General features: G+C 43.8%; 1 protein-coding gene across 2 annotated transcripts in view; it reads left to right on the top strand.

The window, feature by feature from the left end:
• The window catches only part of CLDN18 (claudin 18), a gene marked incomplete at its 5' end in the record, with an annotated part of 30,371 nt that extends 9,945 nt beyond the window's left edge, over nt 1-20,426 (top strand). Inside the window, 5 exons of one of the 2 annotated variants that reach the window (XM_082393481.1) lie at nt 3,870-4,089; nt 14,375-14,539; nt 15,157-15,274; nt 17,289-17,399; nt 18,401-20,426. In XM_082393481.1, coding sequence (XP_082249607.1) covers nt 3,870-4,089; nt 14,375-14,539; nt 15,157-15,274; nt 17,289-17,399; nt 18,401-18,572 — 786 coding nt within the window. In that variant the 3' untranslated portion in view covers nt 18,573-20,426. Of the gene's footprint in view, nt 1-3,869; nt 4,090-14,374; nt 14,540-15,156; nt 15,275-17,288; nt 17,400-18,400 lie in introns of those variants that run through there. The other variant, XM_082393482.1, reaches the window with a different exon arrangement.
• Between the last annotated feature and the right edge of the window lie 7,025 nt (nt 20,427-27,451).

Genomic DNA, 27,451 nt, shown 5'->3' with positions numbered 1-27,451 from the left:
ATTCACAGTGTAGGTAAGGGTACAATGAGGCAAGATCTTTCAAATACTGCTGCTAGGAATAAAATTCATAGAAAAAAAATCTGCTTCTACATAAGAAAGATTTTTTAAAACCTCACACCCTTTGACATGTTAATTCCTCTCTTAGGAATCTGTCCTAAAAGAGTAATCAGAAATGCTAGCAAAGAGTTATGTGAAAAATGTTCATCATAACATTGTTTTTCATACAAAAAAAAAAAAAAAAAACTGGGGAAGGGATATAATCTAACTATATAAGAATAGATTCTGTTTTAGTGAATAGTAGCACTTCTATATAATGGGATATTAATATACTAAATTAAATATATTAAACAATGTTTACAAAATACTTTAATTGCACATGTATGCAATCAAGTGAAAAGCACAGAACATTAAATTGTATAATCTCTTAATCATGTAAAAATATATACAGAGAATGGATTAAAAAGAAAGTATGCCAGATATTTTGTCTAGGATTTAAAACTGTAAGATTTTTTTTAATTTTCCCTGCTTCTAAATTTTCTATTTTGAGCACCAAAAGGTGGAGTCAGAAATTAAGAATATGAAGTGTGTTAACAGTTTAAAAGAAAAAAATCAATAGATGTATCAATCATTTGTCTTGCTAATAATACTAATTTTACTCCTCCTATATTCCTAGCTATGATATTTTATATTGCTATTTGATCACCATTTTGCCTAATAACCATAGATGGTGTTATATTTATATTCCTAAAATGAGGTAAAGAAAAGGTAAGGGAAATGTTTTCTCTAATGTCAGTAAAGTAATATAAGCTCCTGGAAATTTACAACCTGAAATGCCACCACCAGAAGCAAATTTAAAGTTGAATATAGGGAGGATTCCCCCTAGGAAGTCAGCAAAAATTTTTGCTCCATTTTAAAGGTGATTAAACAAAGTTGTAACAACCCCATTATTGTTAAACACAATCAGACCATGAATTATTACCATTATTATTATATACTATTATAATCAGACCACAAACTATCACTATCATTAGAGATACAGTTAATATATTTTAACAAAGCCTATTGCCATAAACAAGAAAGCCAGATGTTCCTCTGCGGACCCCCATTCACTCTTTAGCAGTGACAGCTAAAGCAGTGGTCCACTCATTTTGGAGCACAGAAAACTCACCAGGAAGTGAAAAATCCCATCTTCCACATGTTTTAAAACATGTTAGTACTTATTTCATATTTTAAAAAGTGTATAGATTTAGAATTTCTCTCTATTCGTTCAGTATTCTGCCTAGGTAGAGGGAGCTTTAGTTCATCCTTTAAACTTAGTTTTTCCTTCCTCCAAAAACATAAAGTCACTGTCGCCATTTCAAACAAGAAAGAAAGCTTAATTCATTATTACCTGAATAACTTTGTTTTTTCTGTCCTGAAATTTTGCATAAAAACATTTGCATAGGAGAGTGAGTGGGGAAACTGCCACGAATCAGAATAGATAACTATAATAACTTTTTCGTTTTAATGTTTCCATTTTCAATCTACTGTTCTGGTGGTATTGTAGTCAATGTGTGGGGAGGGGGTAGACAGGTGTCATAAAATGAACAACTGGAAACCAAACTCTTACAGATCTCTTTGTGGATAAAAAGCCTGCCTCTTAGTTGAAAAAAAGAGTAAAATGAGCTCTGTCCACAGAGACAGTGGCAGAATCATTCCTGAATTACTCCAACATTTTCCAATTGAATCGGTCAATCCCTGTCCACCAGCAGAGACCAGAGTCACTTCTTCTAGCTGCCTTCTACCCACATTTCAGACTTGGCCTTGTAGCTCAGTTCAGGGGATACAGAGCCACAACTTGACCTTAGTCATATAACTCTTGCTTGCTCTCTTCTTCTGGGTTTCCTGGCTCATTCTTCTTTCTCTACAAACACTGATCACAGAACTTAAAGCAAGGTGTACGGTTGAGGGGAGCATTGCCTCCATTCAAATCAGAGGGGAGACCTTGCATATTTGCTTTCTGTGTTTGCTGGGAATAAAGCCGTGGGAGTGGTGGCTGGGTGCACCCAAGATAACATTGAAATGTCCAGATGCACAGGTCTGTTTCCGGGAGGACCTGTCCGCAGGCTAGAGATTGGGGTATGGGTGTGTGGCGCTGTGTATCAGGGCCTTGACATCCAGATTTGGGGAAAGTCTCATTAAAATGAATTCAGAAGCCAGACACACACCACCTACAGGAAGCAGCAGGTCCATCAATTCTCTAACATAATTCTAAAATCAAATTATGTAGACAAAACGCCATGGTTGATCTCCAGCCAAGTCTCTCTTTTGTGTGACTATATAATCCTGATATTTTGACCAACTGTAGTGAAAACCGTTTTTGCAAAATGTAGAAGATGACAGTGTGTGAGACCTGAAAGGGCTCTGAAGTGTTCTAGTTTAATCTGTCCATGTTACAGATGAAAAAACTGTGACCCACAGAGGTTGAGCCATTTGTCCCAATTCATGCAGCACACGGCGTGTTAGGGACAGTGTCAGGAGCAGATGCTAGGCCTCTCAGTAACCAGGTCAGGGTCTCTGGCCCAGCCTGCCCTGTTCCCTCCTCCTGGCCTTTGTGGAACTTCCATGTCTGCCTGCCACGTGGTCTTCACGTGGTTCTTGCAACAGGAGTGAAAGGGTGAGATGGCCGTCAACACAATGCCCTGCTTCTTCTCATCCCAGTTCCAATACCGGTGGACCGAGAGCCTATCTCTAGGATTTGGCTTCCTGTTCTCAAAAGAGGGGTCAATTCTGCCTGCCTCTGTCACTCCATATGGAAACAGAGAAAGAGCCCCGGGTTGGAAGTTGAGATGGGAGCTCCACCTTTGTCATCTTTAAAGTAGCTGTGGTTCAAGGCACTTGGGCAAGTTTCTTAACCTGTTTGTAGGTCGCTTGATTCACAGCCCCCCCCCCCAAAAATATGAGTGGGAAATAATAATACCTGCCCTACCTATTTCTGTAAGAACAAAATGGAACTATGTCAGTGAAACGTGGTTTTAGTCGTGAGGAGAAAATGTTAACATCTGGTGTAAGAGGAGATTCCTGGAGCCGTTTTGTTTTGTTTTTTTTTAAGGTAACTTGCCTCAATTAATATTAACATCATCTTTTAATTTTTTTATTTTTGGCTGCGTTGGGTCTTCGTTGCTGCGTGCGGGCTTTTCTCTAGTTGCGGTGAGCAAGGGCTACTCTTCGTTGCGGTGCGCGGGCTTCTCATTGAGGTGGTTCCTCTTATTGCGGAGCATAGGCTCTAGGCGCGCGGGCTTCAGTAGTTGTGGCACACAGGCTCAAAAGTTGTGGCTCACGGGCTCTAGAGCGCAGGCTCAGTAGTTGTGGTGTGTGGGCTTAGTTGCTCCGCGGCATGTGGGATCTTCCCGGACCAGGGCTCGAACCCGTGTGCCCTGAATTGGCAGACGGATTCTTAACCACTGTGCCACCAGGGAAGCCCCGAGCCTTTTTTTTTTTAAGTGAGGTCAGGCGAAGTGGTTTCCTGTGATGAGCAGAGCCTAAAGGAAGGGCTTTTGGGAGTGGGGGGGGATCTCAGCTGTGCTTCTTCCCCAGATGGTGGCACCCTCGGGGCAGAGCCCGAGCCAGGGTGGGGCGGAGGTCCACCCAGACCGCCTCGCCCTCAAACCAGCTGGGTCTGCGCGGCTCAGCGGGACAAGTGCCTCTTGGGGCTGCTTCCCTAACAAATGAAAAAACAATGCCCTTGAACCAAGAGTGAAACTGAACTATCTAAGGAAAACACTGTGAGCAAACACCAAGGGCTGAGGGAAACCATCTAATCAGAGCAGCTCCCCGGGCGCACAGCAGGACGAAGGTGGCAGCTGGGCGGGAGGACGGGGACCCAGGCCATGTCCACCGCCACATGCCAAGTGGTGGGCTTCCTGCTGTCCATCCTGGGCCTGGCCGGCTGCATCGCCGCCACGGTGATGGACATGTGGAGCACCCAGGACCTGTACGACAACCCTGTCACCGCCGTGTTCCAGTACGAAGGGCTCTGGCGCAGCTGCGTGCAGCAGAGCTCCGGCTTCACCCAGTGCCGGCCCTACTTCACCATCCTGGGCCTGCCAGGTAGGCGAGGGCACAGGTGAGGCAGGGAAGGGCCTGCTTCTCTCACCGCAGCCAGGAGGGACTGGGTGAGATGGGCGCAGGGCATGACCCTCGCAGCACGGGCTCCGGATCAGAGGTGTGAATAAGAGGAGAAGTTGACCCTGTGTCAAAAAGGGCTATAGTCGTAGCGGTGAATATCGGCGATTTCATACTCAGGTCAAAGGAATTGCTAGTAAGGAAGCAGGTCATGAAAAGAATGGGTCTATCGTGAGGACAGGCTCATGATACTAGAATAGACCATGTTTCTCAAGGAGAAAAGTAATCGTGTGCATGTATGTGCATGTGACTTGTTCTTGCCTGCATACACATGGGAGTAGGTAGGACGGTGAATATTTTCTTACAGTCAAAAAAGTTTATTGGGAGCTAATATCATTTCATTATCAATTCATTTATTTTTCCTTTGAAAAACTGGAGTCTCTGTAGGTGCCAGAAAGTATACATTGTCATTAAACTATAAATATCCTTTCTCTGCATTTGGGTTGAGAGGTTCTGGTATGCACTCCTAAAAAACAATACATGTCAAAATATAATTATAGAACTGTAATGATTATAATAATTTCAGAATATAAATATAATTATAAATGTGACATCGTTTCACCCCTGAAGATAAAATCAGCTAAGTCCTTGTTTCTCATACAGAGAGTTATTTCAAATAGGAATCATAGGAACTTTGCATTCTAGATATTATGGGAGCTCTACTTGTATTTTTTTTTTAAAGCAAAAAGAAATAAAAGGTCAGGCTAATCAGTGGCTCCAAGGAGTGGCCCAGATGTGAGTTTGGTGAGGAAAGGAAAACAGGGCTGGGTTTTGCCTCTCTGAAACAAACACTTTGTGGACAGGTATATGGGAATAAATTTGCACAAAACTGTTAAGAGCCTGTGAAGCCCTTGCAATTGAATTGTAAAGAGTAATTCAACTAATTCATCTCCATGTGAAGAAAGAAATAGAAGGTGGGTGGCAGAGTGGAAGAATTGGGGTATTGACTCCATTTTTAGAAGCCACTTGGGTTGCAGGACAGACCGATCACTGACTGAGACCTGCTTAGAGAATCAAGGGAGATAGAACCTGGCCGGAGGGAAGGAAACCCTGGAGGAGGGATGATGCTATAGCGTGAGGGCAAAGGTCAGAAGGGAGGAGATGCGAGACCGTGGATTGTTGAGTTGCTAGCTAATTTTAACTATTAAATGAAAAAATAAGATTGACCTTATGTTGAAAATTAACGCATGACATTCCATGACTTCAGCTCGTTAACCTCTTCCCAGGGCCCCGTCACATGTTATCAATCTCTTGCTCATTCTGTATCTTTCTACACATGGGGCTCCCAAATATCCCCACTCTCCTAAATGGCCAGACCCCATCACTGCCACTCTCATTGTCTTTCCTGTTCTACCGAGGGATCCCATCCTCCCTGAGCCCTCCCAGAATCTCTCCTCATCTCCCCACCTCTCTGCAGAACAAGATCCCCTCCTTCCCTCCCGCCCAAGGCCGACCTCTCCACCCCGGCTGTGAATGCCCCATGCCCTCCTGTCTGGCCATCACTGCTGATCAGCCCCTCTCCTTTTTGCCTCTTTCATCTTTCCTCCTCTCTTATGCTTATATCCTCTTTTCCTGGAAAACCTTCTCTTGATTCGGATCATTGTCAATTTTTGTCTCTCCTCGGCTCACTGACAATCAAATTGAAAAACTAAATTTTTCTACCACCCCTCACTCTTAACCTCTCACAATCTGGTTTCTATCCTTCATCTCTTTAGAGTGTTTTCTGCTTTGACGGTGGCAGAAGGTCGGGCAGAATCTTCCAGTCACCAACTTCCAGTTCTCACCTCTCATCTCCCTGGATATTTCAAGACCTAAACAGCTTCCATGGTTCCCCACTCCCAGCTTAATTAGGTGCAGACATGACAGCCTGACACCCACGCCCTCCTGCATTGCTCACCTCCCTTCCCTGACCCATCTCTTACCAGCCCTTTGCCCACAGCCTAAGGTTTTCCCTGTCCATTTACTATACCTTGAGCTTGGTCCTGGATACCCATTGCCCCTGCTGCCCAAATGTCCCCCCTCTTGCACCCCAACTGCCATCTGCACAAATCTTCCCATATGTGAGGTCCAGCTCAAATACCATCTCCTCCCTGAAGAAGCCTCCTCACATCCCCAAATTAAAAAGGATCCCACAGATCTCTGTACCACATCCTGTACCGCTCCTGACAACTGCTCACAAATCTGAAACTCTGAAAAGCTCCAGGCAGCCTTCACAGAGGGGGACCCCAGCCCTGCCAGTCTGCGTCGGGGGAACAGGATCCCACCAAAAGCCAGGAAAGACATTTCTTGGGACTGAGTTTGTGGAAAAGGAGATACTTTAAATAGTTGATCATGTATGGCCTTGGAGAACAGTGTGGATTTAAGAATAGCCAGTCCTCAAGGCAGCAGGAGTGACTACAGTGTCAACTGGCATCCTGAAATGCAAATCTTTTTTTGATGACTTAAGACATAGCTGACTGACTGAGATGAGGGAAGGGCGGCAGGATTACCAGGAGGAAAAGGCTAGAAAGAAACTCAAAAGCTAAAGGCAGGAACATAAGGCAATGAAGCAGCCAGAGAGGAGGCCAGAGGATGGCTTGTGGACACTTGCGGGGCTCCCAGGGGGACTGAAAGGAGTAACATGAACCAGCCAGGACCCAGCGCCTAGGGGGGACTCGGCCAGCGGAAACGGCTGCTGAAAGCATGCTCTTGAGCATGACAAGGGGCCTTGGGAAGAGACACCTGAAGCAGAGGAGCTGGGAGAAATGCCCAGAGGTAGAAATGGAAGGTTGCAGAGAGTTTAATTTTGACCTGGAACTCAGGGAAATAAGCTTTCAAGTGCTGTAAAGGCATGAGGCAGATACCAATATAATGCTTTAATCATCGTAATCATCACTACCAATTATTCAATTCTTCCTAAGTAGAAGCTCTTTTCTTGCAAAAATCTCACTTAACTTTTCATTCATCTGATAAAAATGTATCACTTTTAGTTGGAACTGACAGCCATAGAATAACCTGTTTCCATTCATCTAGCTGTACTACGTAATCTACAGAGAGATGAATGAGGTAAATGGTGGTGGTAGCAGGACTGTTCATCTGTATATTACAAGCGTTGTATAATTTATAGCTCAAGATTCTCTCCACTGGATTCCAAACAGCCAATGTAGCACGTAATTCTACAGAGACAATGCCCAGAAATAAAAACAGCTCTGGTTTATTGGACTGCACATAAACTCTCCAGTTTAATCTTCACAACAATACAAGGAAAGAAGTATTAGCTTTATTTTTTACAAAAGTGGAAACTGAGGCTCAGAGAGGGAGGCAAGATAACATGCCCAAGCTCCCATGGGTAGAAGATGGCAGAAGTAGGGTATGAACACACGGCTGAAAAGACTTCCAAATCGTGTCTTTTCCCCTGTCCATGCTCATTCCAGCTAGAAGGGGCTTCCTTATGGTTGAAGAGATTGAGCACAATAAGAGTAGAGGGTACCTCGGCACCTTGACCCATTTATAGCAATATCATTAACAATGCAAAATTAAGAATACTAAGTTTAAAGAGTGGATGACTTGTGTGTCATTCCCACTTCCCCGCCCTGGAGACAGTGGGAAGAAAAAGAAAAGGGCAGTCAATGAGCAGGGTGGAGAGGAGGCCTGGCAGACTCAGGTCTCTGGCCTCCATGATGGTATCATAGTCAAGCACTGTTTTTTCTAACATGTTTGCAAATATTTGGACTGAATTTGGTGCAGTGGCAGGGCCCTATGGTTAGAGGCGAGTGAGTTGGTATCAAGGGTATAGCTTGGCCACCTACATCTCTTGACCTCGTGTTCTCCAGGTGTGCAGTGCCTCAGAGGAAGGCATTTGTGTGAAAGTGCTCTGCGACCCATTTACAAGATCTGGCTCTTGGCATCATTAAATCATTACTGTCATGTCTATACCACCCAAAGCTCTCAAATAGGACATTCTATCTTCCAGGTTTTTTTCTTCTCCAAAATCAAACACCTTTTATGAATCTAAATATCCAAAGAAAAAATTATTTAGGGTCCTTTTTTCTCCTTTCCATCCCCCATTCCACCTGTGCTCTGAACACTTCACTGGTTCTCAGCCCCTTTGCAGGCACTGAGGGTCTTGATTTTTTTCACACAACTGGCTGCATATCCCCTTTACCACCTCAATGTGAAAAAACAACAGCCACTGGAGAGCTAGGGAGCTTCCCATCAACTTGTCAATCATATTTACACACACGGCAATGGCTGGGGGGAGGGCGGATAAGGAAACCACATTTAACAGAGAGAACAATTCCACAAAATCTAAAATCCATAAGGGAAAAAAATATGAAACTGTTCTTATGTATCCTTTCTAAAGGAGCTGCCTTGTTTACTTCTTCTTACTATTGGCTGAATGTTTCACATAAAGTCATGATTCTGTGAAACCAGCTTGTCTTTCCCCAATGTCAGGTGGAAGAAACTGGCCCTAAAAGGTAGAATGATTATAAGTTAGTTGTAAAGTTGAAGTGAGATCTGGGGGAACCTCTTGGTCAAGCTGCTTTCCTTTTCTTCAAAAAAGAGACATGTTTTAGCACAAACATGCCTTTTTCAACATGTGGACAAACATCTAAATGTGTACACATTATTGTACCTCTGAAGGTGATCCCACAGAGAACTGAGAGCACATCTACAAAGCCCAAGGAAACCTGTACCTTACATATAAAAGGAAGTCGTTGCTCTGATTTCTCTATGATCAAAGCTATGTAGACCCAGGAATCAGGACGCCTCCTCAGCCTGTGGCTTTGATAGCGGAGGCAGCCATCCACAAAGCATCACACCCTAGCATGGACCGGTCAGTGGTGGGGCATCATTTCCTGGTGGGGACACACACGGTCAGAGTTATGTAGTTGGAGCCCACCTTAGAGTTGGAAAGGAAGGGCAATAGGATAGGAGCTGCCTACGCTGCTTCCACCATCAGCCCACTCATCGCCCGCCAGACCCTGAGCCCATTTTTCCTGATCTTCCCCCCTACCTTGGTCCAGGCCTTTCTCTTCCCCCTCTTCTCAAGTCTTCTTCCACTCCTTCCCTTCACACTCTCTCACCCATGGCTTTCAAATCCTCAACCATATTTTATCGCCATGTGAGAGGATTCAGGTTTGTACACGGTTAGCACAAACCAAAGCCATGTCGGGTTGGAGAGAGATAACTGCTTTTTTTCAAATTGTTTTATTTTTTTTAATTAATTTTTATACAATTTTTAAAGCTTACTTTCCAGTTACAGCTATTACCAAATGTTGGTTACATTCCCCGTGTTGTTCAATACATCCTTGTAGCCTAGATTACACCCAATAGTTTGTATCTCCCACTCCCACACCCCTATATTGCCCCTCCCCCTCTCCCCACTGGTAACCACTAGTTTGTTCTCTATGGAGAGATAACTTCTTTTTAGGGAAGGGGAAGAAACTAAAACTTACTGAGGCTGGCTTAGTTCTATGCTGGGGCCAAGCAGCAACTGATCCTCACAACATTTCTTTGCAAGAAATATCTCTATCCCACTCCAGAGTTGAGGAGACTTGGCTTCCGTGAGGTTAAAAGACTCGCCTAATGACACTCACCTGGTATCATGAAGTCTGCTGGATTTCATGAGATACACAGGACCTCCATATCGGTTCCCTGGGATCTCTGGAGAATCGAGGCCTTCCTACCTTGTTCTGAAGGTCTGAGGTCTGGCCTCAGACTTCCCTCCTCTGGGATCCCCTCCTTAGGACTCCTCCACCAGCCATTCCAGCCTTCAATCTGAAGCCAAGCTGTGCCTGAAGGTATGGGTCCTCCCCGTCCCCACCCCAACAAAGGCCCCATGTCCAGTCTTTGGCACTTTGTGACTTGCGGTCTCATCAGCCCCACCCACACCCCCTAGCCAGCTTAGTGATGTCAGCCACTGGGAACTCTTTCCTCTCAACTCCCCATTCTGAGCACCTCCTCCTAAGCCCTCTTGAGGGCTGTTTTCTCAGATCATTCCTTGCAATTTTATGTCACTGAACAATTAAGTGAAAATCCCTAGGGATCAGGGCAAAACATTAACATTTCTTTAAAAGTTTCCCCAGGAGAGGCTAAGGTACAGCCAGGATTGGGAACCACGCCTTGCCTGTCAGTTCATAGCTACTTTGGGGGAATAAGATATATTGCAATGGTGTGGGGTGGGGGTTGGGGACACTGAGTTCCTATTTTTCTGTTTGCTTCTGTCAGCCCTGAATCCTGCCCACCCTTCATGTCTGATAATACGTCTTTGTTCGTTGGGAAGAATGCTGTAGTCACACCTTTGGTGCAGGGAATCAGTCTATAGAACCCGTTGACTCACCTGTTATCAGCTGATAAGCCTATGTCTCTTGCTCAGAATATCAAATAAGAGAAAATTATACTCCAATAAAGATGTTTTAAAAAAAAGAAAAAAGAAACAGAGAGGCTAAAAGAGAAATCTACCTCCTTTGGAAGCAATTCCTCTGGTGACTTATCCATGGAGATGGATTAGTATTCCAGGTGGTAGAATCTTCCAGATGGAAAGGAAGTTTGGGTCACCACCATGCATCTCCATGGTCATTACTAGACATAGGGGAGTTCTAGCAATGAGTAGTGAAGAACATTTCCCCTTGCTTCCTGGCAGCTGCCCCCATCACAGCTCCCACCCTCAGAAGAACACCCACAAGGGGTCTCCAAAGCAAGGAAGATCTTGGTTCATCCATCCAGGTCAAGAGTTGTGGCTCTGACAGTGGCCCCACAAGATATAAGACAGTGTTGTGTCTTTGCCCAACCACAGGCTAAAAGAAAGTAGTAAACTAACCCTAACCCTAGAAGGAGATTCTAAAAAATAAAAAGGAGCTCAGGGTCAGGGTGGACCCCTGGTTCAAAGCAGGTACCAGTGTTCATCAGAAATCCAGAGATCAAGAGAGAGCAGTAAAGAATGAGGTCTTGTCATGCAAACCTGACCCAGCAAAGGCAAGAGGGCATCTGAGAGCCTGAGGCAAAGGCTGTCTTTGCAAAGGCAAAGACAGGCTGGCTAGGGCTTCAGTACCCAAGGAATCCTGTGGCACACACAGCAGCAGCCGCTCTACACATCAGGCAAGCCCGGTGCTTTTACCTCCCACCAGCTGGCATCGTCATCCCTTCTAATCCAACAATGTCAGGGAAGACCACATACTTCAGCCACAACCACAGCACATACGTGGTATGTTTTCGGGAACAAATAGTAGAACCACTCAATTAAAGAGATTCAATGACCCCATCCTTGCCAACAGTCCAGGATAAGTAAAATTTTTCATAGAATGAGGAAGGGATATTTTTTATCCTGCTTGGTTAATATTGTTTATTTGGCTGGTTGATTGGTTGATGGTTGGTTGGTTCGTTGGTTGGTTGGTTGATTGGGTTTTGGTTGTTTTAACCAGATGCCTTGCCAGGTGCTTCTCAAAAGGGATAAAAGATTTTGTTCTCTGAATGGCTTAAGGCTTAAAATATCAGAACAAGAGCAGTTTTTAAAACCTTTAACATGTTCCTGAGTAGATTTGGAGTTCATAAGAGGCCCATGAGGACAAGACGGAAGGAAAGTCAAAGTCCCTTCCTCCTCTCATAGGTCCAGTTTTCTGGCAGCAACATGCAAAAATAGAAGAGCCCTGAGGGTATTTCCTGAAGTCTGGGGCTGCCCCACAAATGTCCTCTCCATAGCTGTCCTGAACCACAGCCTTAGAATTTGTGTGTGTGAAAGAGAGCTAGAACCACACCATGAGTGACTGTCAGAAAGGGGTTCTATTATGATTTCTTAGCCAAAGTACTCTCAAGGTGAAAAGAAATTTGAGGTTCAGGATTTCCAGTGAAAATATAATCTTTCCAGGTTGTAAGCTGCTTGAAGACAGAGATTATTTCTCATGAAATTTTATTCTTCCTACAGCATCTGGCAAAGGGCTTTGCAGAGAATTTGAGCTTAAGAATACATGATGGATGAATGAATAAATGAATGAATGAATTCATGGATGAGCGCATGAATCTGTTAACGTTTGACTATGAGAGTATACCAACATGTGCTGGATGAATACACAAAGGTATAAATAAATACACAAGTAGATGTCACATGCTTCCATTTGTTAATGAGAGAATGGATGGGGTGTTTGTTCCCAGTATGAGTGGGGTCAACAAAGCCATTGGGCAAGGCTTTGGAAAACAGAGGTGACACACTAGAGCCCTCTTATATTAAGGAATGAATGGTCAGATCCTGGAAGATTGATCCACACCGTACACCAACACATTTACCCCCAGAATATAGTGGTTAATAGGACCAAGACTGATGATGGATGCTTATAGAAATCTCTTCCCAGCAGGGAAGCAAAGTTAAAAGCAGAAGTTTCTTTAGGGAGAAGAGAATCAGAATTAAGTGAATGGAAGTCAATGGCACAGAACTAGAGTAGCTGGTTACCATTGTCTCGCTACCTGATGAGAAAGTTCCCGGGGCCTCCATTCCTCAGACACTGCAGAAGGCTCTTTAATGAATTGTGCATGATCTACCTCTCCTGTTTTCAATATCTTTCATTGATTTCCAATTCTTCCATCATGACAAATTGCTTTATGATACACACGTTAGAGTGAATAAGCAGGCAGCTCCCCTGATATTGGCCATATTTGAGATGAAATCTTCCCGAAGAGATTGGAGAGAATTCCTCCCAGGGCTCCCTTGTCTTGAGAGTCACATTTATAAATAATCTCCTGGGACAGGCAATTCCCTGAGATGACATTTGGAGAATATTCCTTTATACATTCTTAGCATCCATTTCAGAGGATGACATTTTATGGTCTAGTCTCCAAGTTTGAAGGATACATTCTGTTAGGAGCTTACAGATCCCTATACCTTGCTGGCAGCCAGAACTCTACCTGTTCTTCAAGGATAAAGTACCTCAGAGCAATGTATTGTGATGGGAAAATAACCATTTTGAAACAGTTCCAGGTTTGACCCCCAGCTCTGCCTTTCCTTTGATATGTGTCTTTGGGCAGCTTATTTCACCTCTGAGTCTCAATTTCTTCAATTATAAAATAGAGATAATAATATTACCTACATTGCAAGGGAGTTTTTATATGGATTCAATCTCTTAACGTTGAAAAGTCCCTAATAGCTTTCAATTAAAAGTAGCAGTTGGCTATGACAACTAGGATAGGACAGAGCTCTCTGCTTTGCTTCACATGGTTCTTCAGTTCTGCTTTACCAGAACTACCCACGCTAGTGGCCTTTCCCTCTGGAAGACACAAGAACTAATTTATCTTCCTTTTGTAAAATTAATTATGCTTGTGGTGGACATGTTTAATGACTTTCTTTCCCCACTTTGGCATAAGCTCCGTGAGGGCAGAGACCATATCTGATCTGTTACTCACCGTCATCCCCATGCCTAGTCATGCAGGCTCAGTAAAAAACTGTTGGGATGAGTCACTGCACATTAAGGTTGCACTAGAAACCTCTTTGGAAATATCTGGTGGAGAGGTCACTGCAGGAGAGTCCCAGCAGGACGTACAGCTTCCATTGATTCCTGGAAAGGGAACTGCTGATAAACTGTGGTTGTGCTGAAAGGCCTGAGATTGATATAATTGATATAATCATCTTTTTATGTAGACCCCAAACCTACAGCTCACCATGACCTTAGTAGTCCCTTTGGGAGGAGGCAACAATACAGTGCCCCTGGTATACTACCTAGTGACCTTGCTTCATTATAGGCTGTAAATGAGTATTGAGCTTTCTGGAAGTGGACACAACCCTATGAAGCATTGCATTCCTATGGAAAGACTAGAGAAGAAAGATGTTTGGGTTAGAAGTCAAAGCAACACAGTTTTACTATAAGCTCTATCAATAATTTTTAATGGCACCTTAGTCAAGCCACTTCCCCTTCTTGGACCCCAGGTTATCAAGCTTTAAAATGAGGACATGAAATAGCTGAATTCCCTTGGCCCTTCCAGCTCCAACAGTTCATAATTTTCTCATTCTATAGACTTCTGCATGCATGTCTTTCATCAATCAGGGGAGTGTAAGTGATGGTTTTGTATTTTTCACAATTTCATATCCCCTGATGATGAGAAGGTTCACAGTTTATGGACTTGCCGTTTCTCAGCGGTTTGGTGCCGGTTGGTTGTAGTTGTTTTGTTGTATTAAACCAGAGCCTAATCAATCACTTTGAGGTGGTCTTACTTGTCTGCTTGTGTCTTGCCCCTCGACCCGCAGCCATGCTGCAGGCAGTGCGAGCCCTGATGATTGTGGGCATCGTCCTGAGTGTCATCGGCCTCCTGGTGGCCATCTTCGCCCTAAAGTGCATCCGCATTGGCAATATGGATGACTCTGCCAAAGCCAAAATGACACTTACCTCCGGGATCATGTTCATCATCTCAGGTAAACAAGGAGCCTGGGGTTCCCTCTCTCAAATGCGCATCCAGGAATGTCAAAGCAAAATCATTCTGGCAGAGGACAGGGCTTCTCCCTAGTGAGCATGGTTTGAATGTGGATCAGAGCTTTACACACTGGGATTCAAGATCTGAGATTAAGGCTCACTTACACTCTACAGAATTATCATGAGTGCTGATGTCCCTCTTAGCTGCCACCCTCACCTCATTATGAGATTCTCAACTCTAGGTAGACATGTGACTCAATCCCTAAAGGCATTATTTTGGTGAGACTTTAGAAAATGATTTTAAGGGAAAAGCCCTTGACATCATCAAAGGACCAGACCCAAAATATTTGTACTACTGATACCTGGTCCCAAGATGGAAAATCTCTTTCTTCGCACGTACAAATCTTTCCTCAACCAGAGAGATAAGAGAGTGTAGGCACCTAGCACAGGGTCTGACTCATAGTGGGAATTCAATAATCGATGCTTGGATTGACCATCCTGTTATAGGAATGGAATATTCTGCAGCCTGCTCCTCTAAACTCGTTTAAACATACATTGCCTCACAAACAATGTGATCCATTTAAAGCTGACTCCGGAGTTTTCTTGTTCTTGCCCACAGGTCTCTGTGCAATCGCTGGAGTGTCTGTGTTTGCCAACATGCTGGTTACTAACTTCTGGATGTCCACAGCTAACATGTACACCAGCATGGGTGGGATGGTGCAGACCGTCCAGACCAGGTAACCTCCTAATCGAGTCTCAGTATTCCGTGGTGAACATTGTTGTAAAAATCCGATTAAACACGTATGCCTAATGTGACTGTCAGCGCCTGAAATAGCAAAAATTTATCAGAGGCAACCATGCCATATCATAAATCAACAATGATCTGTAAATTCATAAACTTCATTTCAGTGAAATATCCTTGGTGATATGACTTGAGGCTGATCTGACATTTGCATTGAAATACAGCGACAGTTCACAGTATTTATCTAACACTCTTACACAGGCCCCATTGTGGTGGCAACGAAACAGGCACTGTTAACCCAAGCATGTAAATGGGCATCACCCCCGCGTCTCCAGTCCATGACTGGAACCCAGCTAGGGACAGGGAAAAGCTGGAATCGAAATGAGGGAGGTGCGGTACAGATGAGAAAAGTAATGTTTCTTCCTTGTACGGCTGCTCTTTCTCGCATTCATTAATTCATTCATTCTACAAATGTATCGAACACCTGCTGTGGGCCAGGAACTCTTCTGAGGTCTGGGGATAACGACAAGGTCCTCGTTCTCACAGAGGTCACGGTCTAGTGGAGGGAGATGAAACCTCACTGTAATTTGGTGTCGGAAGCAGAGTAGAACTTTTCAAAGGTGGAAGAGCAATTCCAACACCTATATTCATTTAGCCACTTCAAAGGGATGTATTTCATAGCAAGAAGCAGCAGCAAATTCCTGAAGGAGAAAGATCTTGTTCTGGGAGAGCAATGTAAATATTATACCTAAGTGACCCGTCATCTCTGGAGCGGATACACTTGGTATTTCTCTAGCAACACCATCATGGGAGACAGATGAGCGTGAGCACGTGATAAATCCATTACTCTCTGGCTCCCTGGAACTCCACTCGCCATCCATGTTCCTGCTTTATTTCAAGAATAGGAAAAAATGTGATCCCCATAAGCTGCCCTCAACCTCCTTTACCGTCTTCCCATGGTCTCTTGACTACAAGGGCAACTTAGAAGCATGCTGATCAACTCATCCTGGTTTTCCTGGGATTTTCCCAGTTTTAGCACTGATAGTCCCAGATCCTGGGAAACTTCTCTGTCATGGGCATATCAGGATGGTTGGTCACCCTATTTTGAAGAGCCCGCCTTGGCCGCAGTATCTGGGTGCCTGGTGTCACTGCCCCTGCCCGAGGAGTCACCCACCCGCCTGGCAACCAGCGCTAATGCCTGCCATCACTCTCTTACACCGTCTCCTTAGAACATTCCTGTGTCCCTTGGGCAGGCAACTTCAGAGATTTTGTTCTCAGACAATCCTGTTTTGATGTAATTGAGTCCCACTGGAGGCAACCCTCCAAGGGGAAGAGCACCAGCCTTGGCGGACTGGAACAGAAGCACTCTGAGGGTGGGGTCTGTGTCCATTCTGTTCACCCCTCTGTCCCAGTGCCAGGCAGTGCCAGGCATATAGTAAGAGCTCAATAAATACTTGTTGAACAAATGAGTGAAGAAATGAATGAAAGAATGACTGGTCTCTTCACATTAGTTCTTTCTAAACATAATACTCCTACCGGCATGGACGGTTACCAGGGTTACTTGAGTTAGAGAAGATAAAGGCTTCTTGGCTCACAGTAAGAACCCAAGAGACCAAAATTCCTTCTGAAATAATAACTTGAGACTGATCCCATAATGTCTCAAACTTCTCTTACCAAACCGTCAAGACACTTCCCTTTGCCAATAGGGAGGGAGGGGGATTTCCTGAGATGTTTCTCTGAAATTAGAAGTTTACAATTAATTCTATGCCTGAGTGATGCTAGGGGCCTAAGAATCCCACAGCTGTTTTGCTGAGTAACTTCAGTCCCAATTCTGTTCTCCAGGACACCTGATGCAGTTGACTGCGACCCAAAGGGCTGTGTTCAGGGGCGGGCTGGGATAGATGTGGGATCCAAAAGTGGGGACAGAGAGGATGGGCATGGCCAGGTTCACTGGATAGAGCCCGGGGAGTTGAGTCAACCACATTCACAGCCACCGTTTCCCCACCCAGGTACACCTTTGGTGCGGCTCTGTTTGTTGGCTGGGTCGCTGGAGGCCTCACGCTAATTGGGGGTGTGCTGATGTGCATCGCTTGCCGGGGCCTGGCGCCTGAGGAAACCAAGTGAGTCTCCCCATCCCAATGCAATCAGACGTTTTATCCGAGTCCATTTTAACACATCATCTACAGGCAGGATGATCAGTATAGGTACATGGAAGAACTCTACTGACAAAAGGATCATGAACATTATCTTTTATGAGGAGACCTAAAGAACAGGACAGGCCTATTTCAGCCTGAGCAGATTTAGAAATGATGCTACTGAAGGAAAAACCCAGCCCTCTAGGTTTCCCCCTGACTCCAGTATTCTGTAACTCAATGGTTCTCAGCTGGGAGCAATTTTACCCACCCCCTACCCCCACCCACCCCTGCCCTGGTCCCCAGGAGATATTGGGCAACATCTGAAGACTCTTGATTGTTACAGCTTTGGGGTGGAAGAGTTGGGTGATACTGGAATCTGGTGGGTATAGGCCAGGGATGCTGTTAAATATCCTACAAAGCGCAGGACAGGTCCCTACAACAAAGAAGTATCCGTTCCAAAATGTTAGTAGCACTGCTGTTGAGAATACCTGTTGTACCTCTGTAACTGGGCCTGGGGTTGGGAGACCTGGATCCCAGTCAGGCTCTCCTGCTCACCAGTCCCGTGACCTCTAGCCCGTCATTTGCCCTCTCTGAGCCTCTGTTACCTCATCATGTACTAAGCAGATTAGGGGAGATGGGTTGCATGTAAATACCTCCCAACTCACAAATTCTATGATTCTTTGGCATAACCATGTTCCCCTGGACATCATTTCTGGTTCAGCTTCATCTTAACTGATGAACAGAGGGAACTCACTAGTCACTAACCCCCCAACTCTAATACAAAGCAAGAAATTCTGCTCCACCACAGAGGCTGAAAAGCCAGTGTCCCAAAGCCAAGGGAAGCAACTGTCTCAGTTGGCCCAGGACTAAGGGTTTCCTGGGACACTGGACTTTCAGTGCTAAAAGTCAGACATCCTAGGGAAAATGAGTAGTTTGTCCTCCTACCAAATACATCTATGGTCATAGAATGTTTCTTTTGCTTTCAGCTACAAAGCCGTCTCTTATCACGCCTCTGGCCACAATGTTGCCTACAGGCCTGGAGGCTTCAAGGCCAGTACTGGCTTTGAGTCCAACGCCAAAACCAAGAAGATATACGATGGGGGTGCCCGCACAGAAGATGAGGGACAATCTCATCCTTCCAAGTACGACTACGTGTAGCCCTCCAAGACACCTCGGCAGGAGCAGAAGAAATCCCCCAACTAGAGCTCACCCAAAAACAAGGAATTTTTACCTTGATTTCCCATTGCTTTTGACTCACAGTTGGAAATTAGAAAGCCTTGGTTTCACCTGTGGTGAGGCCAGATGGTGTTTGCCACCATTCTCTGTCTCTAAGTGTTCCATCACAAAACAGCTGAGTTATCAGATGTACATTAGAGGCTATAGCCCACATTTTCCAATCCTCTTATTTCTTTTTTTTTACCATAACCTTTTTAATCTGATGATAGAATGTGGTTTGAATTCCTATCAGTCACTTAGGTAATTTAGGCAGACTCTCCCTCCTCCTTCTAGCCAATGGCCCATTGATGATCTATTTCCCAACTCATCCCCCAGAACAATTCTGAAAGGAAAAAAAGAGTCAATCAAAAGACATCATTTTCTGCTATTTGATTTTTGCCCCTTCCCCCAACCCCTGCCCTAAATTGGCTACTAATAAACACTGATTGAAGGAGAGTTGGTAGGGAAAAATATTTATCATATCTGCAGCTCATTATCTGAGTTTTCTTCCACTATGATCTTGAACATTACTTGGACCAAAGTGATTTCAGTTTGAGGAAACCAACCTTTTCCACTTCTGCTAACATCTGCTAATTCTAGCTGGAATCCCCACTGCAGGTCCTCTTTCTGTCACAGGCCAGAAACTGTCCCTAGAGGAATGAGAAAAGAATTTTTTTCTTTTTTCTTTTTTTTTTTTTTTTGGTAATCTAAATATATTTGGTATTCTAAATATACTTAGAATAAATAATGGATTAGTGAAATGATACACTGTGTCTGTGAATTAGCCTCACCCCTGCACATGAATAGAAGAAAATGAAAAAATAATTGCTCTGATGTTGTAATGTACTTTGTAAAATCACATTTAAGTCCAAATTTCATGAAATGCTCACTGATCCTACTTCTTTCCCTTTGAGGTCTCCTGGGCTCTGATTATAGATGATAGAATCAGTGTAATCCATGTAAAAACCAAATAATGGAACACAGCAGGTCCTAGGAAGTGAGTTGAAACTGTGTTCTTTTTTAAAAAAGTGATGAGCCTGAATGTAATATTTCCAAGTGACAGGTGTCCACACTTCCACGGCTGCAGGCCACTAAGAGTTGAGGGTAGCACCTACTTGGCACTGTGCTCAGCTTTGTGACCCTGAGAGCTGGTCCCTTCACTAAATTCATCTTGAGTGGTTGGACCGTTGGATGTTCAAGAACTCTCTGCAGCCACACGCCTTCCCTGTGTTTGCATCACTACTGCCAAAAGCCTAACCTCCTTCTTCCAGGCCACCAGAATCCCATCCCAGCACCAGAGCCAGAATAGGCTCCCCCCCAGGAAACTGAGGTAAAGCCAATCTCTCAAAACTACCTAATCAAGGAACAGCACTGGCACTGGGGAATCTGACCATTGGGTTATTCTTTGGAGGAAAAAAGTCCTCAGGCCAATAGTGCATATGAAAGTGGCCTCCAAGGAGATGGGTGAAGATTCATAGGGGTCTTCAGGCTGTAAAGACTATGTCCGGGGGAAGACCAGATCATGGCCCATTAAACAGAGAGGAATTGTGTTCACCAAGAACCCAAACAGTAAACCCAGAGACACTTCTCAATGAGACAGCAATGGTTTTAGGCCAAACCACATAAGAGCGCTCATGAAAATCATTGTCTAAGATGGGGTAAAGGATGAACAGATAAAATCAGGATGGACCTGGAGATTATCATACTAAGTGAAATAAGTCAGACAGAGAAAGACAAATATCGTATGATATCGCTTATATGCAGAATCTAAAAAAATAATGATACAAATGAACTTATTTACAAAACAGAAACAGACTCACAGACTTAGAGAATGAACATATGGTCACCAGTGGGGAAGGGTAAGAGGGAGGGACAGATTGGAAGTTTGGGATTGACATGTACACACTGCTATGTTTAAAAGAGATAACCAACAAGGACCTACTGTAAAAAAAAAAAAAAAAATTAAAAATTAAAAAATGTCAGCAAGTGCATGCACACACACACACACAAAGTGGAGGTTGGGAGAGAGAGAGCTGAGCAATGTAGGACATGGAGATTGTTCAGGGTTCTCAGGGTTTGAGTTGAAGGCCATGGGCACAGTGAACTCTCCCCCGCACCACCACCAAGTCCCTAGTCAGGTCTGAGGCCCTGAGGTGTGGCTCAGCTGGGTTTTTAATTAGCACATTCTCTATCCAACACGTAATTGTTTGAAAGCCTCCGTGTAGTTAGAGTGTGCTTTGTAAATTTGTTTTGTTGCTGCTCTGTCTTATTGTATATGCACTGAGTACTGACCGACATGTTTTGTTACTTAAATATTAAAGATACTGTTATCTCACATTCGAACAGCTTCTGCTCTTTTTTCCTTAGCTTCAGAATGTGGAGGTGGGAGTCTCAGCACCTCAAAGCTGAGTACATCTCCCTGGGGTGTTTCTGTTTGCAGAATCTCTGTCTTCTCAGCAGCAGCCTGGCTCTCTGGAGGCCAGCCAGGGCTGATCCAGCCCAGTTAGTAGTTTCTGCAACTTGGGAAGCCTGAATAAAAAGGGATTCCCAGAGCTGCCAGGCATGCAGCGTGGGATCCAGAAACCAAGGTTAGCCTGTCTGACCCTGAGTGTGCCAGCCTGAAGTGTCTAATGTCATTGGTAAGCCCATGAGCTAGTAAAACAAGAGAGTCAATGCCTGTCCCCTTGAGGACATCAAGGTCTGGCTTGACCAGCTCGATTAGCCATACTCACTGAGGCTGCATCAGGCTATGGAAACAGCATGAGCTATAGAAGCAGAACATCCCAATCTCAAAGCCAGGCCGCACCCTTTCCCAGCTGTGTTTTAGCTTGAACAGAACACTTAACCTTTCAGAATCTCCGTTTCCTTATCTACAGAATAGGGATAATAAGGTTAATGGAATTTTGTGAGTAAAGGATCTATTTAAGTGAAAACACCTGACTTGCACACCTTTAAGACAAACAGGGCCTTGGCTTGTGTAGCTAGCATATGAGGCCAGGATTGGTTTCAGGCACAGAAGGATCAAGGAATATGCTCAAGACTCTACCTTTTTCTGCTCACATCTCAGTTCTGCTTTCCTCTCAGTTGGTGTGCTTCTCAGGCAGGTTGTTCCCACAGGCTAGCACTGATGGCTGCTCATATTTCCAGGCAGAGGCCATCTTTCAGCTAGGGAAACTTGCCGAAAAGGAGGTATCTCTTTCCTGATATCTGTAGGAGAAAAAACTCCTGATAAAACTCATTGGACTATTTGAGTCATGAATCTATTCCTATCCAGGTATCCATCCATCATCTCTTCCTATAGCCAGAGCAGTGGTATTTAGCTTGGCCAAGCCTGGGTCCCACAGTCAAAACGTGGAGATGGGGACTTCCCTGGTGGCACAGTGGTAAAGAATCCGCCTTACAATGCAGGGGACGTGGGTTTGATCCCTGGTCAGGGAAGTAAGATCCCACATGCCGCGGGGCAACTAAGCCCACGCGCCACAACTACTGAGCTCGCGTGCCTGGACGACAGCCCGCGTGCTGCAAACTACAGAGCCCACGTGCCCTGGAGCCAGCAGGCCACAAGTAGAGAAGAGAAAATCCTGTGCCACAATTAGAAAGAAGCCCGCGCGACACAACTAAGACCCGACGCAGCCAAAAATAAATAAAATAAACAAATAATAAATAAATCTTAAAAAAAAAAGTGGAGATTTGTCATATACCACAAGACTATATCCTAAGGACCCAAAGTCCTTAGCAATCATGCCGTCATTGCTTTGCCTTGATTTTATTTTTTTTACCCCTTTGGTTGAAACTGAACTCCAAGAAAAACTTCAGAGGCACAACCTCTGAACCTCTCTGACCATTTACCAAATAGCACAGTAGTTACAGTACAGAGAGGGAAGATCTGGGAGACTTCTTTGGTTCTCACAGGAAACTGATAATTACAACCTAAAAATGGCAAAAAAAAAAAAAACAGACTTCACATTCAATCTTAAACAAGTGGGATTACCACACTGGATAGTAGAAAACTAAGGTTAAGGACATTTTGAAGACTCTGTGCAAAGACAGTATGTGCAAGTCATAATGTACAAGCTCAAAATGTGACTCATCACTGTTATCCATAAAAATCACTGGGGAATCCCAAGGAGTGGGCTAGTGTTTTGCTGTCATTCATGTTGAGGTCCAAAAGAAAGAGGGTTAATCAATGTTTCCATGGGATGCCCAATTCTTTTACCTTTTTTCTCGGGTAATATTCAGCCCCATCCTGCCTCCACAGATATTATACAGGGTCAACCACTGCAATGACCACAATTTTTGCCAAAGTGCCTGGCATCTCAGAGTTGGAGCATTTCATTGGAGAGAGCACTGGACTTGGAATCCAGTCTTTGGGGAAACCTGAACTTCTGGTCCCAACTCCATGGCCAACCAGTTATGTGACCTTCAAGGATCAATCACAATGATTCACCAACATGTTTTCATTATTTTGTTTCCGTATTGAGTCCTTGGGATCATCAGTACTGCATTTAGTGCTTTACATACTTTATCTCTAATCCCCCAACAACCCTGATCTCTCCTCATCAACCTCCATCCTGTGACCAGTCTGAGTGGCCCAAAGCTCCCAGATACTTGTCAGGAACCACACATTCGCAAACATACACTCACCGATACTCACACAGACTCAGTCAGCTGTATCTCTGGGTCCTCAGCGGCGTCCACAGTTTCTTTGATTTTTCAGTTCTCAGGCATTTGCATACACCTCAGAGCTGCTTTTGAACTATTCCATTCGTCCAGCTGAAGTCAGGCTGATTTATCATCCTTCCCAATCCACCCTGAGGAAGGAAAGGGATTATTTTCTTCAGAATAGCCCAAATTAATATGAAATGAGTAAAAGAGGAATTAGGAGTAGGGATAAACAGAGTTTCCTTTGGGTTTAGTATTTAGTGTAAGACACTATATCATGGAGACAAAATGTCACTAAAGTTCTTCAGAAGTATTCAAATCCTATTCTGGAGCAAAAGTATTTAATTTAGATACAGAAAAAAGGGTCTAACAGTTATGGTTTTCAGTATGCATACCACCACAATACTCAGTACTAAAGGCAGCTACTACCTAATGATCAAATAAGATGAAAACCCTTAGCCACCCCTACTATAGGATTGCTAAAAGAAATCAGAGATTTCTTCCTTGGAGAACCTTCCAGGGAGAGTTGGGACCTGCCTGGAGATGAGGAACGTACAAGTCCCTTCTATAGAAAATATCATATTTTGTCTTATCTTTTAACTTAGATTTTGGGAGGAAATGTAAAGATAATGTAAAACCTAATATGAAAAAGGCTAAAAATATTTGTTCTTTAATCCAGCAATTCTCTTTTTTTCACATCCTCTAAGGAAATAATCATAAATATTTATGCCCAAAGATATATATCAATTGTTTGTAATAGTGAAACTGCATCATCCTAAAATCCAGCTAGAGGAAGACTTAAATAAATAATAGTTTATACATGTAAATTAATACACAGCCATTAAATTCTTAAGATTTTTTAAAATATTAATTCTTTTAAATAGTGCATTGAAAAATGCCCTGGAAAGAAATATATTCCAAAATATTTTAAAGTGGTTGTTTTTATAGTGATATAATGACTCTTTTCTTTATTTATACTTATCAGTACTTTCCAAATTTTCTTCAATGAGAATATCTTCATTTCCTATCCAGAGGAAAAAAACAAAACTAAGAACTTATGGAGGATCAAAAACTTGAAAATAACATCCAGAAATGGCACAACAATATGAATATACTTAACTATACACTTAAAAATAGTTAATATGGTAAATTTTATGTTATGTGGGGGTTTTTTACCACAATTTAAAAATAATAATAACATCCAAGCAGGAAGTCCACAAGGGCAGGTGCAGCCTGTTACCTGGAGACCAGACCATCTCAGACAGCTTGGAGGGAGGAAGCTGATAAGTCCTGGCTGAATAGAGCTCTCTGTTTATTCTGAACCAATAAAATAAAATGCTTACGAGCCCAGAAACTGGACCTCTACTGAATTGTTTTAGTTTTTCCCCTTTGGAGACACTTTGGCATTCATTTCTCCATTTCATCACCTCTACTCAAACTTGAAGATGGGAGACAGAGACCAACACCCTGATAGTGGGCAAGGACCAGAAAAGAGTCAGGGGGAGCTAGAACAAGTGTTGGAGTCCACACGCAGGTTTAACCTCTTTCTTTCTCCCCAAGGCCACACGTTTCCACCCCATTGGCCTCCCTGGTTCCCAACGCCTTTTTCTGGACAAAAGGACCAACTCAAAAGAGCAAGGACAAGCTTGCTGTGGGGCAGGTGATCTAATGTTGGCAGGTGGCCTGGACCTCCACTCTCCTGTGTAGGGAAGTATCCAGAGCAGACCATCAGTTCCCAAGCCTTCAATACCTGACACACATCACACCTGCATCTGGGAAAGAAAGAGCTTGGTAAAAGCCATATGTCTTGTATCTAAAGAGGAAGACTTTAGGGGCCTCAGTGACTTTCTCAGGGTTTCTAAAAGATAATCTGAATCTCAGTTGGTGTGTTACCCTTAGACTCCACTCAGAGATGTTATGCAAAATTTAGTAGCCTTTTTTTAATTGGGAAAGTGAAGTTTTAGAAACCTAGGCTTACATAAAACTGAAGAAAACAAACTAAACTCCCCTTTCCTGAACAGACATTAGAAATTAAGAGAAAAGCGTTGATGGCAGAACTGAATGATGATGAAAGATCTCTTCGAGCCTTAAAAAATATATAGAAAATTACTAATATTAATACTACTATCAGTATCATCTACTGAGATCTAGTAGATCTCAGACATAGCTTCAGGCCCTTTTTGTACACTAGCTCCAATCCTCAAAATAACTCAAGAGACAAGTATCATTATCCTCATTTCACATATGAAGACACCAAGGCTCAGAGAGGTTAAGTGTCTTGCCTAAGTAAGGTGATCAACTGTCCTGGTTTGTCCAGGACTGTCCTGAGTTTAGCACTGAAAGTCTTGTCTTCCAGGAAACCCCTCAGTCCTCAGCAAATTAGGACATCTGGTCACCCTATGCCAAAGCTACATAGCTAATAGGAAAGCATGGACTCCAGCCAAGGTTTGTCTGGCTCCACACCTCACTCTCTTTCCACTATGCCAGAGTGAATCCCACTAAGGCAAAATACATACATAAATACAGACAAAGGAGGGAAGGAAGGAAGGAAGGGAGAGAGGGAGGGAGGGAGGACTAAGTCTACTTTAAAGGAAAAAGTATTTGCCTATGAAGCCAAGAAGCATAATACTTAAAACAACATACTGTAAAATTTCAATCTTTAATTCTCTAATTTTAAACAAAATGTCAAAAAAGAGCAAATCTATTGTAAATGGTGGACAGAAGATGGTGGGGATGGAGGAGGACATCAGGCTAGCTGTTCCCTCTGAGCTGACACATTCAGCCTCTGCAAAACTCTCAGTGTGCTGTGTGACATGGGCGCATTTTTAAGGCTGAGGAGACCTGTGGTGTGATGCCAGAGGGTCAGGGAAGGCCCAGGGCCCCCAAAGGGCACTCTCTGCAGGTGAAATCCCTGATCCCTCCAGTGGTGACAGCCAAAAGCCACCCAAAGGTCACCGAGATTGGGTTTGGTCTGAGGCACATTTCACCTCAACACTAATCTTATGTTAGAGCTCCCCAACACACTGGGTTCTGAGTCAGTTTCCATCAATCGAGAGTTTTTCCATTCCTTTCTTGTCTGAATTGGAGCTGGATGTGACCTGCTCACTCTGGTCTCAGGTTTGTGACCAGTCCAGGCTTTTCCTGTTATCAAAGCTGCCACCCTTAGCCCTTGTTGACAATAAAAAGCTTATTTATTTTGTTCAACAATCCAACTTGAATTTCCCCAAAGAATTTTTTGAAAGGTAAAATATCAAACATATTAATCATGTAGGACTTTGCCGCCCATACTTATTGCCCAAAGGAGGACAGTTGCCATGGCAATGGCTCTGGTAAGGAGGATGGAGTCTGGCTGAAGGGTGAATAAAATACAATAATAGGGCATAGGCCACCCAGCTAGCCCCCCTTATGGTACTGGGAGTGTTTGCCCTAGTCTTAGGAGTTAAGTCATAATTAAGAGAGAATGAGAGAAAGAAAAATGTCCAACAAGCATTTTGAGGGATGGGGGTGGGGCATCAGAATGGGTGGGTGTATGTGACTGTGTCTTCTCCTGAGGGCTGGCAGAACCCTCCCACCACTAGCCCTTGTGCAGACAGACCAGCCCCATCCATCTGCAAAGGGGCACAGCCAACGGGGCAGAGAGAAGCCAGTGAAGGGTTCACTGGAGAGTTGGCATTGGAATGACCCTCCTGGCCTCTCTGGCAACATACTCCAAGTCACTACCGGGTTCATTCTCTGTGACCCAGTGGTCCCTTCCTGGAATCTGCCCAAAGGAAATCATCCTGACTCTTAAAAAAGCTTGTTCTGTGGCTAAGAGAACCATCAGCTGAAGGTACTTGGTAGTACTTTTGATAGTATTATCACACCAGATATATGTCTTTCCATGTGCAAGAAATGCTAGTGAAAGTGGTGGGAGAAAGCTGAACAAAAATAAAACTTTACCTTCTAAAAAAAGCAAAATTCAGCCCCTATGGAGAGAATAAGTTCTCCACTTGCAGAATTTGTAACATTTCCGTGCACCAACCCGCATTCTCATTACTGCCAGGGCTGTGCCTATAAAAAGAATATCTGTGCAATGTGAGGAAAAAGGGTTTGTTACCAAAAACCACCAGCAAACATCTGTCTAGATGTATTGATGCAGTTGCTGGCTTTCAGTATGATTT

Source organism: Balaenoptera borealis (assembly GCF_965194805.1).
Source record: "Balaenoptera borealis genome assembly, chromosome: 5".
NCBI lineage: Eukaryota > Metazoa > Chordata > Mammalia > Artiodactyla > Balaenopteridae > Balaenoptera > Balaenoptera borealis.
The sequence above is the reverse complement of the archived record's forward strand: the minus strand, read 5'-3'. Positions and strand labels throughout refer to the sequence as shown.